Source organism: Trachurus trachurus (assembly GCF_905171665.1).
Source record: "Trachurus trachurus genome assembly, chromosome: 9".
Classification (NCBI taxonomy): Eukaryota; Metazoa; Chordata; class Actinopteri; order Carangiformes; family Carangidae; genus Trachurus; species Trachurus trachurus.
Window position 1 is genome coordinate 1,553,154 of NC_139895.1, and position 19,015 is coordinate 1,572,168.

The window sequence follows — 19,015 nt, forward strand, 5'->3', positions numbered from 1 at the left end:
ACTCAGTATCCCTCCGCCTGTGAGTTGGTTAGTTCCAGAAGATAAACAGGAGGTTGGGGGTGGGGGGGGCATTTTATTCAAAAAGAAGTAATACAATTCTTACTTTTCCTGGTAATTAGTTACTTTATAACGTAGTAATTCAGTTACTAACTCAGTTACTTCTTGGGGAAAAGTAACTAGAAACTAGAACTAATTAACTAACTAACGTGTCCAACGCTGCAGAAGCAACATGTTGAGACACAGAGGAGAAGATGAACAGCTGCTTTATGGCTTTGTGTTTGTGACTGTCTGTACCACACACACACACACACACACACACACACACACACACACACACACACACACACACACACACACACACACACACACTGTCTGTTGTTGATCTCTCAGTAAAATGTGTTTTTCATTCTGGGTGGAAAAAGTTTCTCAGAGAAGAAAAGAGAGTTACTGCTGCTGTTTAATGGATTCACCACATGTGGCTGCAGCTTCCTCTGATGGACGGACACACACACACACACACACACACACACACACACACACACACACACACACACACACACACACACACACACACACACACACACACACACACACACACACACACACACACACACACACACACACTGCTGAAGCCGGTCCAGTCTGGATCAGGTTGAGGAAGTTCCTGCTGTCTGAGGCTGCAGCTTCATCTTCATCTTCATGAATGAATGGAGAGAGGATGAGGAGGGTAAACACACACAGACGTGTCGGCCATATTGGATGTGTCAGATCTGAACTGACTGAACTTTATAAAACACCTTCTACAGAGAGTTGTAAGTTAAAGGGACAGTTCAATATTTAGTCAAACTGGCCCATTGCCATAACCCCTATAGTCATAGCAGTAGCTTCGTTACCTTTAATTGTCGGTGCAAGCTGTTTTTAGAACGGCGGAGCAGAGCCGTGAGCTGCTCAGAGCTACGCTACGGAGGCTCATTATGGGATTTCTTGGTTTCCCTCATCAAACTCATCAAATACACAATCCAACAACTCCACAACGCTCTGGTGGACAAGTTGTGAGCTGCACATTCACCACGCTATGAGATAATAACACAACATTACCACACAGAGTTGTTTTAGAGGGAAATTCATGCAAAACCACTGATGCACGTTGCCTTCAGGGACAGTTTTTCATCATCAGTCTCTGTATTTCCCTCTAAAACAACTCTGTGTGGTAACGTTGTGTTATTATCTCATAGCGTGGTGAATGTGCAGGTCACAACTTGTCCACCAGAGCGTTGTGGAGTTGTTGGATTGTGTATTTGATGAGTTTGATGATGAGGGAAACCAAGAAATCCCATAATGAGCCTCCGTAGCGTAGCTCTGAGCAGCTCACGGCTCTGCTCCGCCGTTCTAAAAACAGCTTGCACCGACAATTAAAGGTAACGAACCTACTGCTATGACTATAGGGATTATGGTGATGGGCCAATTTGACTAAATGTTGAACTATCCCTTTAATGCTCTATGTGCTGTAGTTACTGTATGTATACGGGTTAGCTCTGAGCTCCTGTGTGATGATGTCACCATGTGACAGACAGACAGGAAGCAGCTGTTGTTTACATTTATTTCAGATAAACAGGTTTGTGTGTTTCACAGTGAGATGACATCACTTCCTGTGTGATGTCACAGTGACCTCACGTTACACTCACACATCATCATCATAATAATAATAATAATAATAACAATAATGAGAGGTTCATTAGCATATACCACTGGGAATAAAAGGACCTGAAGACCACGTGATGCGTTCACTGTCTCTGCTGCTGCTGAGGTCACTCCACAGGAAGTGACATCACAGTTTGGTCAGTAGAAGTCCTGGTCGTAGTCTGTGGCGGCGTCCATCAGCTGCTTCATCTCCGCCACGCTGTCGGCCAGGTAGGAGGACAGCTCCTCTGAGGGGGGGGGTTTGGAGGTTAAAGGGATAGTTCACCCAAAATTCAAATGTCCCTCATTATCTCCTCCCCCTCATGTGGACTAAGGGCTGGGAGAAGTTTCAGAGTCCTCCGTGGCTTCTCTGAGTTACAGGGGGTCTCGGCGTAGCAGTGCATGTCCATATGACGGTTGCAAATAGATACCAACTGTCTTCGTAACAAAAAGACACACCAACAAACATCCAAATACCTCCATGCTGCTCGTATGTAATGTCCCTCTTGTATTGAAGCCCCGACATGAGAAATTGTTCCGCCGGTAGAGCAGTGAACTGAGACACTGGGAGCTTCCGCTACAAACAAGCTTAAAACATGGACTTATTTAATTTTTTTCTGAACAATTCCTCATTTCGGGGCTTCAATACAAGAGGGACATTACATACGAGCAGTATGGAGGTATTTGGATGTTTTTTGGTGTGTCTTTTTGTTACGAAGACAGTTGGTATCCATTTGCAACCGTTATATGGACATGCACTGCTACGCCGAGACCCCCTGTAACTCAGAGAAGCCACGGAGGACTCTGAAACTTCTCCCAGCCCTTAGTCAACATGAGGGGGAGTAGGAGATCATGAGGGACATTTGAATTTTGGGTGAACTATGTGTCTCACCTGTTCCCAGTACTCCCAGGACGGCGGAGGCGGAGACAGATCCCAGGTTGTTGCGAGCGATGCAGCGATAGGTCCCCGAGTCTCCTGGCTCCGCCCCCTCGATCTGCAGCCAACTGGAGAGCTCGAACTTCAGAGGCCCGCCCCGAGACTGACACACCGAGACAGGAAGTGACAGTACAGATAATATTTAAAGCGACAAACAATTTACAACATGGAAACATTCAAAAAGGGAAGGGGGTTATAAGTTAAAGGTATAGTACGTAGGAATTCCCCCCATCTAGCGGTGCGGTTGCATATCTGAACGTATTCTTGATGTTGCATTCAGGTGAAATGGGGCAGACGTCAGACAGACAACAGACGCTGCATGTAACAGGATAAACAAGCGTCTATGTAAACAAGTGGTCTGACAACATGTTGTCATGGTGATGTGGTATTGTTTTACCGTCTTTCTCTGGTGGAGTAAAATGACATCCGGTTGGTTTGCCGACGGCCGTCTGCCTGACTGCACCTGAATGCAACACCGGTGCCTCCGTCCTTCCTCACACTACACAGTGGTGACAGTTTTAACAGGCCGTTTCCGTGGTTACCTACGGTCACGATGCAACATGGCCGCCTCGGTTCGGTGCGTCGCCCACTTATGTATTTGTAACGACTTGTAACAACTCATTCTAAGGAACCAGAAAGCTGAAATACGGATTTATGAAAGACATGTTTGATTTTTGATCATAAAAAGACAAATAAGTTACATACTACAAGTGAGACGGACGGTTTCCTGTGCTAGCGTGTGTGTGTGTGTGTGTGTGTGTGTGTTACCTGGACAGAGATGTGGGGGTCGTCCCCCGGCAGCACCACGTCCCTCCCCTCCTTCCTCCACTCCACCAGCGCCATGGGGAATGCAAACACCTCACACAGGAAGACCAGGCTGCTGCCGCTGCCGTTCACCTGGCTCTGAGGGCCCACCTTGATGACGGGGACTGATGACATCACACACACACGTTGTAAATCATTCCTTTGTCACTGCCCGATTTGCATCGCTGCCCGATTTGTGACAGCTACGTACGGCTTCTCCACTTGGACAAACTTAGTTGAATTGACTTAGGATCACTGCCCTGTGTGCGTTGCCAGAGACGCTTTATCTTTTTATTTAAAAAAATAAATACTTTCTTAGTAATGTAAACTGAGGGTTGGTTGTGGTGGTCTGGATCTTGATGCTCAGAAAACAGGAACAGAGGCGACTTTTAGTGTTTACTCTCCTCTTTTCTCTCATCACCATGACAACCACAAACAATCACAACTACCACAACACACTCACTGAATAAACTATTAATATATTAACTTTTATATGCACGAAATGTAACACCAAAACATATCCTAACTTTACAGTACTGTAGGCCCTATTTTAAATGTACAGAACTTTAAGCAGACTTCGGCTTGTACGCAAATCGGGCAGCGGCCTAATGAATTTTGTCCAAGTGGTGTTGCCGTAGAACGCGGTCAAAGACGGCGGCCGGTTCGCGCATGCGCAGACCAGTATTCGGAAGCAGACGCACCGAGAGTCATGTTAAACAAACCATGGATGTATGAAACAAACCGGAAAAAAACGAATAAAATAATAAAAACTGGACACCTGCGGGAACATTTGAGGATGTGATTCTGTGTGGTTGTGTTTCTCTACAATAAACTGTTGAAATATGAAGTTTGGTTTGGTCGACTACTGTTGTGTGTCCCGACCGTGAGCCGTTAACGGCTCTGTAGCTATTAGCTTAGCTCATTAGCTGTGGCTATTAGCTTAGCTGGTTAGCTGGTATTTCCTCCATATTCTACTACAGTTTCTTTATTAGATTGATTTAATGCTGCCTGTTATTGTTGGGATGCTGCTGCCCAACTCCTGCTGCTCAGGCAAACGGAGTCTGAGGAGTTTACTGCTAAATAACCTAAAGAAATCCTAGCTAACATGCTAATTAGCTTGTTGCTCTTCTTCTCTGGCAAAACAGGACCGCATTGCATTGTGGGATACGGGAGTAGAAAGTAGTGTACATCGCTTGTTCACTCAGTTTTGTGGTGCATTGTGGGTGTTTTTCTATAGTTAGTGCACTACATCCGTGATAGGGGGAGCTACAGCTACAGTCACAGTCTGATGACATCACACACACACACACTAAGAGCTGTTCTGGGTTTGATTCCCGCCTCAACCGGGACACTGAACCTCACACTGCTCCAACATACCACACATCTGTGTGTGTGTGTGTGTGTCTGTGTGTGTGTGTGTGTGTGTGTGTGTGTGTGTGTGTGTGTGTGTGTGTGTGTGTGTGTGTGTGTGTGTGTGTCTATGTGTGTTTGTGCGTGTCAGAGTCTAAGTCGGTTCAGACCAACAGGAAACCAGTTTTTATTCTGGGTCAGTGTGAACAGGAAGAGGGACGAGAGACACTATAATCAAATGAGAGAGAGAGAGAGAGAGAGAGAGAGAGAGGCAGCTAAATTATAGACTAAGTGTGTGTGTGTGTGTGTGTGTGTGTGTATGTGTGTGTGTTTCTCTGCTCTGAGTTTATTTCTTTCGTAGGAATGTGCTGAGGAAACAGATCATGTGGCTCTAAACGATGTGTGTGTGATATTATCTATATACACACACACTCTCTACAGTCTGAACAGTGCTGAGGTCCAGCTGTCAACTCTATCATAGCGCTGCTGAATTTAGGCCCCGTCCACACGAATCCGTTTTTTTAGAATCCAGATAAATACTTTATCGGATCGGCCTCGTGTCCACACGGAAACGGTGTTTTCGGGGGGTGAAAACTGTATTTTTTGAAAACGGGTCCCAGAGTGGGAACATTTGAAAACGCCGCCCCAGCGTTTTCGTCTGGACGGCCAAAACGGATTTTTTTCTGAAACGATGATGTCATACCCCCCACCACTCTACCTGTAACCTGAGACACACACACACACACACACACACACACCGCTGCAGCAGCTGCACAGTCTATGGACGTAACAGCAACAACGGCCGACTACCATCGGGTCGCTCAGAAAAAAAGGCAAAAAAAGGCAAACAATAATAAAAAAAACTAGAAAATATCCTCTGGGAAATTTTGAGAGGGCCACGGGGCTACGGCCGGTTTTGCCATCTCTGTCAACATGGGAATCAAACCCACGATCTTAAGGTCAAGACAGAGCTGATCAGACAGACACATGATCATCTTTCTATAAGCACTGATATGGAGGAGCTGTAACCACATTAGGTTAACTGTGTGTGTGTGTGTGTGTGTGTGTGTGTGTGTGTGTGTGTGTGTGTGTGTGTGTGTGTGTGTGTGTAATCACATGAAGTTACCTGTGTGTGTTAGAGTGTGGGAGAGGAGTGCTGTTACCTGTGTGTTTTGATGTGTGTGTGTGTGACTGTAATCACATGAAGCTGGTTCTAGAGTCTGTGTGTGTGTGTGACTATGAGCTGCATCCTGTGTCAGTCTGATTTAGCTGTGTCGGTGTTTATAAACATTTAAACGAGCGCCAGGTGGATTGTTTATGAAGTTAACGAGCTCTGGCCTGAGGATCAAAGAGGTTACCACGGCGATAGGGGCCCCCGCAGGCTGAGACAGACAGAAACATGGAGAAAAAGAGCCATTTTCTGCCTCTGCACCGGTCTCACATTTAGGCTTAGCATGAGAAAACGGTAACTCCTATCAGAACAAAACACAGATCAACGTTGCTCTAAGGACTTACTGAAAATTTTGATACGATTTGGTGTTTCTACAGTAAATATTTTGGAGACGCTGGCAGTTTTAAAACATCAGGCCGTTCTGCTTCTCTCAGAAAATATTTGTATTGGACTCAATGAGGAGCAGAGACAGACGTGGCCGCACTTAGAGGCTCAGAGTTTAAATTCTGTAAGTCTCTCTGATATTTTGAGCACATGATATGAGAGATAACAAGTTTGTCTTACAAATTCTGAAAAAATTATGTGTGTAGAGTGTAAATTGTGGCCGGGCCGAGTTTGGAAAGTGAAAAAATCTGGAGTTTTTCTGGGCTTTCTCCCACTCTAACCGATGATGTCACGTGCTCTGACACGAACATTCCGTGCAATACACACCCATTATAATCTCATAATTTCTCCAAAAATGATCATGGTCATTGATCATGGATTGATCAAAAACTATATGACCTATCAAAACGTGGAGTAATACACCAATACACAAGACTTGTGTCTACTGTTTAAAGTTTAAATGGAGTCTCTAGGTGAAAGTATGCCTGAGCAGTAGACGTTTGTTAAACTCCAATGATTGGTCTTTTTCGCTCTTTTTTTTTTGCCCGTCCCATTGACTTCAATGCAAAATTTTGCCCAGTTTTTGTAAACTGTTGAGAAAAGTAATAGCACACCGATCCCGATCGAACCGCACGTTTTGATATATACGTTTTGATATATAATGGTCCAATAATGTAAGACAGGAAATAAAGGAGCTGGCTTATTTCAGGAAGTAGTGGAGCTGTGCATAAAGCCCATTTGTTCAACCTTTTTTCATAAAATGACTGGACTACTGTGAGGTCATGAGGCGGGGCCTACCGGTCTTGCAGGGCCCCTTCCCTCTGGTTTTGAGTTCTGGTCTGGAGAACGCCGCCTCTCTGAACTGACACATGTTCATGTAGGTGGTTCCGTCGCTGCCGCACACCGCGTCCTGCTGCTCGCACACACACACCTGCAAAAAAACTCAAAAATCTTACCAAGAATATTTGTATTATTTCTAGGCAAAATGTCTCATTTCCAGTCAAAACAAATCTCATTCTACTTAAAATAAGACTCATCACATAAAAAGTAGCTTGTTTTTAGACACTTTTTACTTCTTTCAAGCTGATTTTCACTTGAAATAAGTAGAAAAATCTGATAGTGGAGCAAGTTTTTCTTTCTTATTACAAGCACAAAAAAACTTGCTTTCACTGGCAGATTTTTCTACTTATTTCAAGTGAAAATTAGTTTGAAACAAGTGAAAATGATCTAAAAACAAGTTAATTTTTACGTGATGAGTCTTATTTTAAGTGGAGAGAGATTAGTTTTGACTAGAAATGAGACATTTTGACAAGAAATAAGACAAATATTCTTGGAAAGATTTTGAGTTTTTGCAGTGTACCTGCTCCTCTTCATCCTCCTCCTCCTCCTCCTCCGCTGCTGCTCCTGCTGCTCCTGCTGCTCCTCCTGCTCCTCCTCCGGGCCGTGGCTCTGCCCGGCAGTGCAGTCCGGTCCCACAGCGGCCGTAGAAGACGCTCCGCTCCCCCGGGTCGCAGGCCTGACCCTCCAGGTTGCCACACTCCTGACAGCAGCCGCAGGCGTCCAGAACCAGACCGGCCCGGCAGCCGCGCGCCTCGGGGCAGAGGCCGCGCTCACACGGCCCGCAGCGCTCCGGACCGCCGGGACCGCCGGGACCGGTCCGGTTCCAGGCCCCGCCGCCTCCCAGCTCCTCGTCCAGACGGTCGTAGTCCAGCAGCCGGTCCGTGTCGGGGTCGTAGCCGGGGTCGGGGTCGGGGTCGGGGTGGGGCAGCTGGTTGGGGAAGCCCCGGCCCGGGTGCAGGTTCAGACCGAGGCTCAGCAGGACCAGAACCCCCAGACCCGGCATCCTGGGCTCAGTCCTGGCTCGGCCCGGTCCGGTTCAGGTCCGGTTTGGTCCGGTCCGGGTGAGAGTTACCGCCCTACAACGCAAAAAGGGGGTAACTCATTTTTTTTGTCAAAAATGAGATTTGGTCATTTCTGGGATATTAAAGGTTGGGTCTGGAGTTTTGTGCCCAAAAATAAACATTAGACTTGTACAGATGAAATCCGTCTTAATCATCACCTCTGGGCTTCTAGTCCTGTGAGGTGGGGGCTGTGTCTGCAGCCCCCCCTCCCCCTGCCTGTATTTTGGTCTTTTGCTCTGTTTTGTTCAGGTTTTGTTGCACGTGGACGTTTCTGTGTGGAGCTAGAGAGTCGCCAGAGAGCATAGATATCTATGGCGGGAGAGTCGGTGTTTTCTCTCCAGCCAATGACGGAGCTCAGGTGAAGCTATGTGCAGCAGAGTAGGAGTAGGGGGGGGTTTAAAACCAAAGACAAATTATGACATGTTTACAGCAAATGCATTGGCTATTGGTTTATTTTGTTATTTTAGTAGGCCCATATGATATCTTGTGCTAGGCCTATCACTTCGAATATTAAGTGTAAATCAACCCCAGGCTGCACTTGGCTGAATTTGACATAATTTCAGATTAAAAACCATAGATGGCTAAAAAAATTCCAGGCTAGGATGATGATCCGTAACAACAGATTAGAAAATTTTTAATTAGTTTGTAGTAGCCTAGCTAGGTGTGTAAATGATCAAAAATCAGTAGCCTGACATTAATAGAGGGCCCCTTAGGGCCCCATGAAGGCTTGGGCCGGCCCTGATCACAGATAAACAGGCTCTAGGGTATTTAGAAAAAAAAGAAAACAGTGACTACAAATTAGCCGCCGGCCGTCCTGGGCTACCGGCCGTTCTTCTCCAGAACACACAGGTGTCCAGTCCGTCCCTGCAGCTGCACTCGCTTCGGCAATTTGTGAGCAGAGGCAATGCTGCTCCGACGTCTGCTCTCTCTGTATGAGCGCGTCGCAGAGCCGCACATACAGAGCACATATCCGCTGATCTTTTTTTTTTTTTTTGAGGAGTTGGCGCTTCTGCATGCACCAACAAACTGGCTTGCACACCACGCCACGCGTGTAAAGGGAGGGCTGTGATTGGAGTGCGGGACGTTGGCTGTCCCGTCCGGGACAAATCAAAACCGGCTATATCCCGGGACGTCCCGCACAATCCGGGACGGTTGGCAACGCTAAGTAGGAGGCTCAGGGCTGCTAGCAGCACTAGCTGTCTCTGATGCTAACAAGTGCTAGCAGCTAGCACGTCTCTCTCTCTCAGCAGCAGTTGTCATGACAACAAAGTAAAAATAAATACAGTCTGAGTGAAGCGCTGGAGCCGCGGACCGATTCCCCACCGTCACCGACAACTAAAGCCTCGACTGGTAACAAGTATTAGGGCCGTTGTAGTGAGCTAGCTCGATGCTAACTTCGGCTAGCGGTAGCGGTTAGCATCCGCCGCTAACACCGTCTTCCCAGCTCACCACAACAACATAACAACACAACACTGGAGGCTCCCGGTGTTGGTGACGGTCGGCTATTGGCCCACGGCTCCAGAGCTTCACTCAGACTGTATTTCCTTTCCTTTGTTGTCATGACAACGGCTGCTGTCTGGGGCAGGAAGCTACACAGCTTAGCCCCAGAGGAGGAGGGGCTGAGTTTCAATGTTTTGTTTACAAACTGCAACGAACAAAACTCCAGACCCTACCTTTAAAGGTTCTGCTACGTCATGTGGACACGCTACTGTTAACCCTTTCTTGTGTTGCTCAGCTTAGATTTTGCCTCAATGCACAGACAGAGTTAACTCTGAAATAAGGTTAAAATGTTAAAGGTGCATTGTGTAGGAATTCCTCCATCTAGTGTTGTGGTTGTAGATCTCAAGCAACTCAGTTGTATTTTTCATGCTGCATTCACGTGAAATTGGGCAGACGGCAGACGGACGACAGCCGCTGCACGTAACGGCATAAACAAGCCTCTATGTAAACAAGTGGTCCGTCAGCATGAGGCAAAACATTTTTTTCAAATTTTGTCCTTAATTTGCTTGCCTGGGTAAATAAAGGTTAAAGCAGCAGTAAGCGATCCGGTGGTTTTGTCTAACTTCCTGTCAGCAGATGGAGTTAGCAGTCCCCGCCCTCGTCCCTACGTCACCACATTCAGGCGCATCCCTTGGCTGCACACACAGAGAGGACTGCCCCTTTATGCCGTTCTCTCTCCTCATTGGATAAAGGTTGTAGGATACAAGGAAAGTTTTCTCCTGGGCTCAGAGCAGAGCAGAGTCACTGACAGACCCGTGTTTCAGGCCAAACACTCTATAGAAGTGATTGCTGTCGGAAGATACAACTATTTAAGACTTATATTAACACAAATATATCACTTACTTCTGCTTTAAAAAATGAACGGCTAATTCAGAGCTGAAAGGAACACTTCAGTTTGTTGATGGGGGGATTACTGGTTAAAGGGACAACGAGGAGTTTCTATTTGGTTATAAAAAAGTCTCATATTAATGTGGATGAATCTCCGTTACCACTTGTTAATGGTCCATTCTAGATAAATCTATGGTTTTGTCTCTATGGTTATTTTGTTATTATTAGTGGTGGTGGAAATGCTGGGCGAGCCGACCAGCGTTTCTTTACTTTCGGTTTCGTGGCGAGTCATGAGAATAACGCCGCCGAATCTCCGTTTATGGTGGGAACTACGACGGTATGTGATCGTCTTCCAACCTCTGACTTTAATTCTTGATGAATGAAAACATGAGTCTGTCTTGCACCGGTCAAAGAATTTCACGGTGCGGAGGCTCATAAATGTAGTGTGGAAACACTTCACTTTAACAAAACTCCTCGTTGTCCCTTTAATGAAAAACAGACTTTTGAACCAAATAATAGATTTTCATGAATAGGGAACAGGAGAAGTTACACAATGTCCCTTTAAGTTGGAGTTAAATATTGTTACACAGCTACACTGCTACTTGTAAAGGAAGGATTTGACCACTTTTCAGAATCCTAAGTTCAGTTTGACTGGACAACAGAAACACATTCAACTCATTATTATTATTATATGTTTTTACCTCTTCCTTCCCTCCGGGTCAGTCCGGACCGACAGAACCCGAGAACAGTCGAGACAGACCGAGGAGTCCCAGAGAGAGAGGAGAGACAGCTACAGCTGCAGCAGCGGCCCCAGGTCCGAGTCCCGCATCAGTCCGCCACACAGCACCGGTCCGCCTGGTCTACAGCCTGGTCCGCTCCTCCCGGACTCGGACTCGAACCGTCTGAGGTTTGAACAGCTGAGCGGCTCGCGCTGCTCCGCCGCACTCAGACCGGCGCGAGACCAAGCGGCCGCGGCTGAGCACGAGACATCCGGTTACACCTTTCACAATAAAAGCTTCAGCATGGATTCTAACAGTCGGCTAATGAATAAATATTTATTTTATTGTATTAATTTATTTTTCTCAAGCTCTCTCAAGTTCAGAAAAAGAGGAGGAACAAGCACACACACACACACACACACACACACACACACACACACACACACACACACACACACACACACACACACACACTCAGGCATACACATGCCTCAACCCATATTAATAATTCAAAATGTACATATGCTATGCATAATGCAATATAATATATGTTTGACTTCTCTATGCATTTTTTGTGATGCATTTCCTTTTTCTTTTCTTCTTCTTTCGTCACCTGTATTGGTCTTTTAGTTAAGTTTTTCTGCTGTTGATGTTCTTTATTTCACCATTTATTCAACCTTCACCTCATAAATTGTATATTTATCAGATTTTTCGCTGAAGAATCTGCAAGTCAAGGTGGGGACAATATATGATAGGATATAAGTTTTATGTGCAAATAAATAAATAAATAATCAATCCCAGAGATCCTGCGTCGTGCGTTGTAGTTTGGTGCATGTTTCCAAATGTGCAGAGCAGGACAAGGGACAGAACACTCTGCAAAACCGTCGTGTAAAACATCTGGAGGATACTTTCCTGAAAGTCTGAACTGTGTTGATGAGTTCTTCTAATTTCCTTTAATTGGTCTGAAGCTCTGACTGTCTTAGTTTCACTCCTGAAGAAGGTGGAACTGGATCAAAACCCACATGTCCCGTTTTCTGGTCAAGGCTTTTATTTTTAAAACACACTGTCATCATTTCCGGTGTAGTTGTTTCTCACCTGACACTTTTTTTTCTTTTTCTTTTTTTTCTTTTTTTTGGATTGGGGACTGTTCTCGGGGCTCGTGCTCCCCTCCCCCAGCTCTACCTGACAGCTGTTACACTCATCACCGGCAGGAAACCGGTTTTAACGTGTGGACCAGGTCTCAGGACGCTTCAGGTTCTGCAGAAAGGTTCTCCACTGAGGCTCATCACAACCAACAATAATAATAATCATAATAATAACAACAATAATAACCATAACCATAATAATAATAATAGCCTAATAGTAATAATAGTTGCAGGAAGGTTGTAGCTACATGAGAAGAACTAGAGGTTTCCTGTGAAGAACATTACTGTGTTTTGCTGCCAACAGAAGAACTGGACCTCTGCCCTGGAACATGAATATGAATGATATTATAATACATTTCTCCTGGAGGTTTGTTCTACAGCTGCAACTAATGATTATTTTTATTATCGATTCATCTGTTGATTATTTAATCGATTAGTTGTTTGGTCAATAAAATGTTAAAAAATGTTGTAAAAACATCAACCAGTGTTTCTCAAACCACCAGACGACATCGTCCTCAAATGTCTTGTTTTGTCCACAAACCAAAGAGAGACTCAGTTTATTGTCATAAAGGAACAAAGAAACCAGAAATATTCACATTGAAGAAGCTGAAATCAGAGAATCTGGACTTTTTTTTTTCTTTAGAAAACGACTCAAACTGATAATTAGCGGAGCCCCTGCTGCTGTGCCTCTGTAGCCCCATGCAGGGCCCCTGCTGTGCAGCCTGGGTAACCCTGTGCTGCAGCCACGGGACAGAAATAGAGCCGTAATGGAGGGTTGGTTTGTCTCTGCTCCGTCTGCAACATGGCTGCTGCTGTTTGGTGTCTGGACGAGTCTGGACAGAAGCAGCTCGTTACCTGAGCAGGTAAACTGCAGCTTAACATGAGCCCAGTGTGTGTGTGTGTGTGTGTGTGTGTGTGTGTGTTCACATGACAGGTCACACAGGTCAAACCAGGAGAGTCTATGATAGAAAGAAAATGTATTATATTTATTCACATCTGGACAGAATGTACCTTTAAATGACATCATTACATCTCTTCAAAGAGTTTCCAATCAGATCAACGGACTTGATGTTTACTGGGTTGAGTTCTAATCAATAATCAATAAAGCTGTGTGAAATGATTCTGAAGACACAGAAGAGATCGGCTCATGTTTTATTTTGAAAAATTAGAATTAAAGCCAAACAATGACCAGGCTTTTATTTTGGTAAACTTTTATTTTATTTTGGTTCTTTTAGCTTGAAAAGAGTTCACCAGGCAGACGGCCTCCAGGTGCATCATGGGAAATGTAGGATCTAGGATTCTGGTTCTGGTTCTGGTTCTGGTTCTGGTTCTGGTTCTGGTTCTGGTTATTGCTGCGTTCAAGACAACTCGTAAGTCGGAAAAAAAACGAGCTCCGAGTTGTAAAAAATGAATTGAGCGGCGTTGAACTTCGAAAATTACAGGTGGGAAACTCGGGTGTCATATCAGAGCTCCGACTTTCCGACTTCATGACGTCACGGCAACATCAAAACATGGCGGCCCTCGTCTTACACTGCAAAAACTCAAAATCTTTCCAAGAATATTTGTCTTATTTCTTGTCGAAATGTCTCAATTTTAGTCAAAACTAATCTCTTTCCACTTAAAATAAGACTCATCACCTAAAAATGAACTTGTTTTTAGATCATTTTCACTTGTTTCAAACTAATTTTCACTTGAAATAAGTAGAAAAATCTGCCAGTGAAAGCAAGTTTTTTGTGTTTGTAATAAGAAAGAAAAACTTGCTCCACTATCAGATTTTTCTACTTATTCCAAGTGAAAATCTGCTTGAAAGAAGTAAAAGTGTCTAAAAACAAGCTGCTTTTTATGTGATGAGTCTTATTTTAAGTAGAATGAGATTTGTTTTGACTAGAAATAAGACAAATATTCTTGGTAAGATTTTGAGTTTTTGTAGTGTAAACGGTTAGAATTTAGACATTTTAAGTTATTTGTTGAGGTTTGAATGCATATTTTTGTGTATTATTGCAGTAGCCGATATGAAATACGTTTATATGAAGCTGTGATTGTTGTATGGTGTGAAATTGTGTTCCTCGTATGTGACGGAAATAAGGTTTAACTGTTAACAAGGCTGTAACGTTATATGTGCACTCATCTGCAGCGTCTCCTCTCCTCCAGAATAAACATCATTTACTGCTGCACTGATTTTTACTATTCAGCTCTGAGCCACAATACGCCAAACTTCCTTCAGGTATCCAGGTTTTTTTTTTCTTCCTGCAGAGTTCCTGCAGCGTGAACGCAATGATGTCGGAAGTCGGAGATTTCCGAGTTGGGAATTCCGACCTCCGAGTTGTTACGAACGCAGCAAATGTCTCTTGTTCTGGTTCTGGTTCTGTTTCTACACTGCAAAAACTCAAATATCTCACCAAGAATATTTGTCTTATTTCTAGTCAAAACAAATCTCATTCTACTTAAAATAAGACTCATCACATAAAAAGCAGCTTGTTTTTAGACACTTTTTACTTCTTTCAAGCAGATTTTCACTTGAAATAAGTAGAAAAAATCTGACAGTGGAGCAAGTTTTTCTTTCTTATTACAAACACAAAAAACTTACTTCCACTGGCAGATTTTTCTACTTATTTCAAGTGAAAATGAGTTTGAAACAAGTGAAAATGATCTAAAAACAAGTTAATTTTTAGGTGATGAGTCTTATTTTAAGTGGAAAGAGATTCGTTTTGACTAGAAATGAGACATTTTGACAAGAAATAAGACAAATATTCTTGGAAAGATGTTGAGTTTTTGCAGTGTGGTTCTGGTTCTGGTTCTGGTTCTGGTTCTGATTCTGATTCTGTTTCTGGTTCTGTTTCTGGTTCTGATTCTGGTTTTTGTTCTGTTTCTGGTTCTGTTTCTGTTTCTGGTTCTGGTTCTGGTTCTGTTTCTGGTTCTGGTTCTGGTTCTGTTTCTGTTTCTGTTTCTGGTTCTGGTTCTGGTTCTGTTTCTGGTTCTGGTTCTGGTTTCACAGCGACATGAAGGTGGGAGATGTGTTTCCTCAAGTCTTTATGTTTTCATGTCATTTCGTCAGCGCTGACCTCGACCGCGGGGTCACGAGCTCCGCCACGGCCACGGGGACGGGGTCACCGCCTCCTGGACCTGGTTCTGGACCTGGTTCTGGACCTGGTCCTGGACCAGCTCCTGGACCTGGTTCTGGACCTGGTTCTGGACCTGGTTCTGGACCTGGTTCTGGACCTGGTTCTGGACCTGGTTCTGGACCTGGTTCTGGACCTGGTTCTGGACCTGGTTCTGGACCTGGTTGTGCAGCAGCAGGTGGTGGTGGTGGTGGTGGTCGTGGGGCGGAGAGCAGAGCCCAGAGATGAACAGACAGTGGTAGTTCCAGAGCAGCAGCAGCAGCATCAGCAGCAGACTGCAGAGCAGCAGGACCACCAGCAGGGGGCGGCAGCGCCACGCCGGGCCCTGGACCTGGACCTGGACCGGGGAGGAGGAGGAGGAGGAGCAGACCACAGGGAGAGGAAGAAGAGGAGCAGGAGGAGGAGGAGCAGAGGAGGAGGTGCTGTGATGGAGCCACCAACAGAAACCTTTGAGTCCTGATGGTCTGAGTTCACATCCGGTCTGAGAGGAAGACGACATGGTTCTGGTTCTGGTGGTTCTGGTTCTGGAGGTTCAGCTGGTTTCTGGAGATTAAAGACAAAACACATCAGTGATTCTCCAAGTCTGAAGCTTCTCAGAGTCTGAGTCCAGGCCACTTAAAGGGCCAGTTCAACATTTATTCAGATCCTCTCACCATAACCCCTATAGTCACAGCAGCAGCAGGTTCATCACCTTTAATTATGGGTTTCATGTTGTTTACTTTACTTTACTTTACTTTATTAGTTTATTTAGGCGGGACAGTGCATATTAATGGACAGTGAGTACTAGAGTACCCACAGTAAATGGTGCTAAATTACATCCGTAGTCCCCAAAACAATACAACTAACATAAAAAGTCCATAAAGACAGAGGACCAGTAGATAACAGGAAAAGTACATTTACATAGTTACAGGGTTGGACATGATTCTTTCAATTGTAAAAAAAAAAAGAAAAAAAGAAATCTATATAGCTGCGATTAACATGATTCATTGAAATATGAAAATATAAATCTATACAGTTGTGCTTGACATGATTCGTTGAATTATAAAAAAAGAAAAAAAAATCAAGATTTGAGATTTTTGAGATTCGTTTTGAGATCAGCGGGGTAGAGACAAAATAATCACGTATAATTATGTAACATTACGACACATGAAGCAAATACTCTGAACTACTTTCTCTTCTGAAATCCCTCCGCCCAGCAGCAGCAGCCGTGTCTGGAAAGTAGTTCTGGCTGCATTTCCCTCTAAAACAACTCTGTCTCTAATGTTACATCATTGGTTCTCAAAGTGGTGTTCAAGGGGTCCTCAACCTTTTCTTGAAATTTTACCACTTTTTTCTATGATTTAAAAAAAAAAACCTTTTTAAAACATTTTCCCACTTTTTTTTCTCTACAGCAGGGGTGTCAAACTCATTTTAGTTCAGGGGCCACAAACAGTACAATTGGATCTCAAGTGGGCCGGACCAGTAAAATAATAGCATGATAATCTATAAATAAAAAGAGGAACTTTCCCCTTTGTATTATAAGATGTTTACAGTTAATGACCTATTCTTTTACAAAACATATTATGAACAATCTGAAATTTCTTGATAAAAATATATGCAATTTCAACAATATTATGCCTCTTCTGCCTTCTATGTAATTTTCACACTTGGCAAATTCATCCTTAGGGCCAGATTGGACCCTCTGCCGGGCCAGTTTTGGCCCGCGGGCCACACGTTTGACACCCCTGCTCTACAATATTTCCACAAATTTACATCACCTGCTGCTGTGACTATAGGAGTTATGGTGGGAGGAGGATCTGACTAAATGTTGAACTGGGAACATTTTACTCACTGTACTTTAGGGAACACAAAGGGTAACTAATGGGTAAGTAATAGTTAGTTCCTCAGTAACTACTCTCATTTTTGTGTAGTTCCTTAGTAACTCTCATTTTTGTGTAGTTCCTCAGTAACTACCTACTCTCATTTTTGTGTAGGCTACCGTAGTTCCTCAGTAACTACTCATTAGTTCCTCAGTAACTAGTTACTCTTGTACCTCATTGTAAAGTGTAACCTGGTCCTGGTTCTGATTCTAATCTGGACCTGGTCTGTGCTGCCGTCGTCTCCTCCTTCTCCTCCTTCTCCTCCTCCTTTTTCTTCTTGTTGCTGCTTCATTATCAGCTCTAAAAATACCATGTGGTTACCACGGCAACAAACTGAAAGTGCTTCAGTGTCGCCGTGACTACCACAGAGAGGAGGAGGAGGAGGAGGAGACGCAGCAGACTGCACCAGGTCACCGAGGAGTCTGTCACAGCAGAGACCTGGACCTGGTTCTGGTCCTAGACCTGGTCCTGGTCCTGGTCCTGGTTCTGAGCCACAGCTATGACATCATCACGTCCTCACAGCCAATCAGAGGTCACAGGCGTGTTAATGGACTCACACATCAGTAATACACTGCAAAAACTCAAAATCTTACCTATTTCCAGTCAAAAATGTCATTTCTAGTCAAAACTAATCTAATTTTACCTAAAATCAGACTCATCACATTAAAAGCAGCTTGTTTTTAGACACTTTTTACTTCTTTCAAGCTGATTTTCATTTTAAATAAGTAGAAAAATCTGATAGTGGAGCAAGTTTTTCTTTCTTATAACAAGCACAAAAAAAACCTGCTTTCACTGGCAGATTTTTCTACTTATTTCATGTCAAAATTAGTTTGAAACAAGTGAAAATGATCTAAAAACAAGTTGATTTTTAGGTGATGAGTCTCATTTTAAGTGGAAAGAGTTTAGTTTTGACTAGAAATGAGACATTTTGACAAGAAATTAGACAAATATTCTTTTGAGTTTTTGCAGTGTGCCCGTGTCTCTGAGGATAAAGCGACCGGACTCACCTTGACTCCGCTCCGTGCAGCCTCAGCCAATCACAGCAGCCGATTCTCACCAATAATCAAATCAGTGATCCATCAGAGGTGCGTTCAGCGGCGGAGCAGCGGGACGAGTGAACGAGGGATCGGCGTGACCGGAACGTCGTCTGTCAGGAAGAGTTGACCTTCAGACTGAGTCAACAACCGTCTGCACACACACACACACACACCTACACACACCTACACACACACACACCTACACACACACACAGAGGATGTTCTGACCTTCAAAATAAAGCGTCCCCTTCTTTTACATAACCTCATAGATTATAGACACACACACGTTATATAATCTGAACTATTTGAATAATAAAAAAAATTCCCAGAATTCCTTGAGAGAGCCTGTTGAGGCCGGCTGCACACACACACACACACACACACACACACACACACACACACACACACACACACACACACACACACACACACACACACACACACACACACACACACACACACACACACGCGGTAAGAACAAACAGACTGGTGTTGTTCCATGTTGTTTATTACTGAGTCTGGTTTCAACAGGATGTGATGCTGTAACAGAGTTGAACATGTGACAGGTTCAGCTACACATC

At 44.2% G+C, this 19,015-nt stretch overlaps 2 protein-coding genes across 4 annotated transcripts; both read right to left on the reverse strand.

Moving 5' to 3' along the window:
• Positions 1-1,581: 1,581 nt before the first annotated feature.
• kazald3 (Kazal-type serine peptidase inhibitor domain 3) lies at positions 1,582-8,237 on the reverse strand. Its single transcript, XM_083979045.1, has 5 exons — positions 7,687-8,237; positions 7,125-7,257; positions 3,386-3,546; positions 2,573-2,720; positions 1,582-1,928 (listed from the first exon to the last, which is right to left on the reverse strand). The coding sequence occupies exons 1-5, from the start codon at positions 8,167-8,169 to the stop codon at positions 1,840-1,842; spliced, it is 1,014 nt and encodes a 337-aa protein (XP_083835171.1). The 5' UTR covers positions 8,170-8,237; the 3' UTR covers positions 1,582-1,839.
• A 5,140-nt stretch (positions 8,238-13,377) lies between these two features.
• Positions 13,378-18,603, reverse strand: LOC310991380 (uncharacterized protein). Of its 3 annotated transcripts, XM_083979068.1 has the most exons (3): positions 18,405-18,603; positions 15,651-16,081; positions 13,378-15,542 (listed from the first exon to the last, which is right to left on the reverse strand). In XM_083979068.1, exons 2-3 carry the CDS (start codon positions 16,035-16,037, stop codon positions 15,495-15,497), a joined length of 435 nt encoding a protein of 144 aa, XP_083835194.1. In that variant the 5' UTR covers positions 16,038-16,081; positions 18,405-18,603; the 3' UTR covers positions 13,378-15,494. The 3 variants fall into 3 exon arrangements, with proteins under 3 accessions (XP_083835194.1, XP_083835193.1, XP_083835192.1); XM_083979067.1 differs by lacking the exon at positions 18,405-18,603 and having other exon boundaries at positions 15,639-16,081; XM_083979066.1 differs by lacking the exon at positions 18,405-18,603 and having other exon boundaries at positions 15,591-16,081.
• Between the last annotated feature and the right edge of the window lie 412 nt (positions 18,604-19,015).

What these genes read in the sequence shown, in the direction of transcription:
- kazald3 (XM_083979045.1), bottom strand. Translation starts at nt 8,169, where the DNA reads ATGCCGGGTCTGGGGGTTCTGGTCCTGCTGAGCCTCGGTCTGAACCTG. An exon ending in GAAGGGGCCCTGCAAGACCG is followed by an intron (nt 3,547 to 7,124) that starts GTAGGCCCCGCC and finishes TGATGTCATCAG; the next exon opens with TCCCCGTCATCAAGGTGGGC. An exon ending in CCTGGGAGTACTGGGAACAG is followed by an intron (nt 1,929 to 2,572) that starts GTGAGACACATA and finishes CCCCCCCCTCAG; the next exon opens with AGGAGCTGTCCTCCTACCTG.
- LOC310991380 (XM_083979066.1), bottom strand. Translation starts at nt 16,037, where the DNA reads ATGTCGTCTTCCTCTCAGACCGGATGTGAACTCAGACCATCAGGACTC. An exon ending in AGAACCAGGTCCAGAACCAG is followed by an intron (nt 15,543 to 15,590) that starts GTCCAGGAGCTG and finishes GTCCAGAACCAG; the next exon opens with GTCCAGGAGGCGGTGACCCC.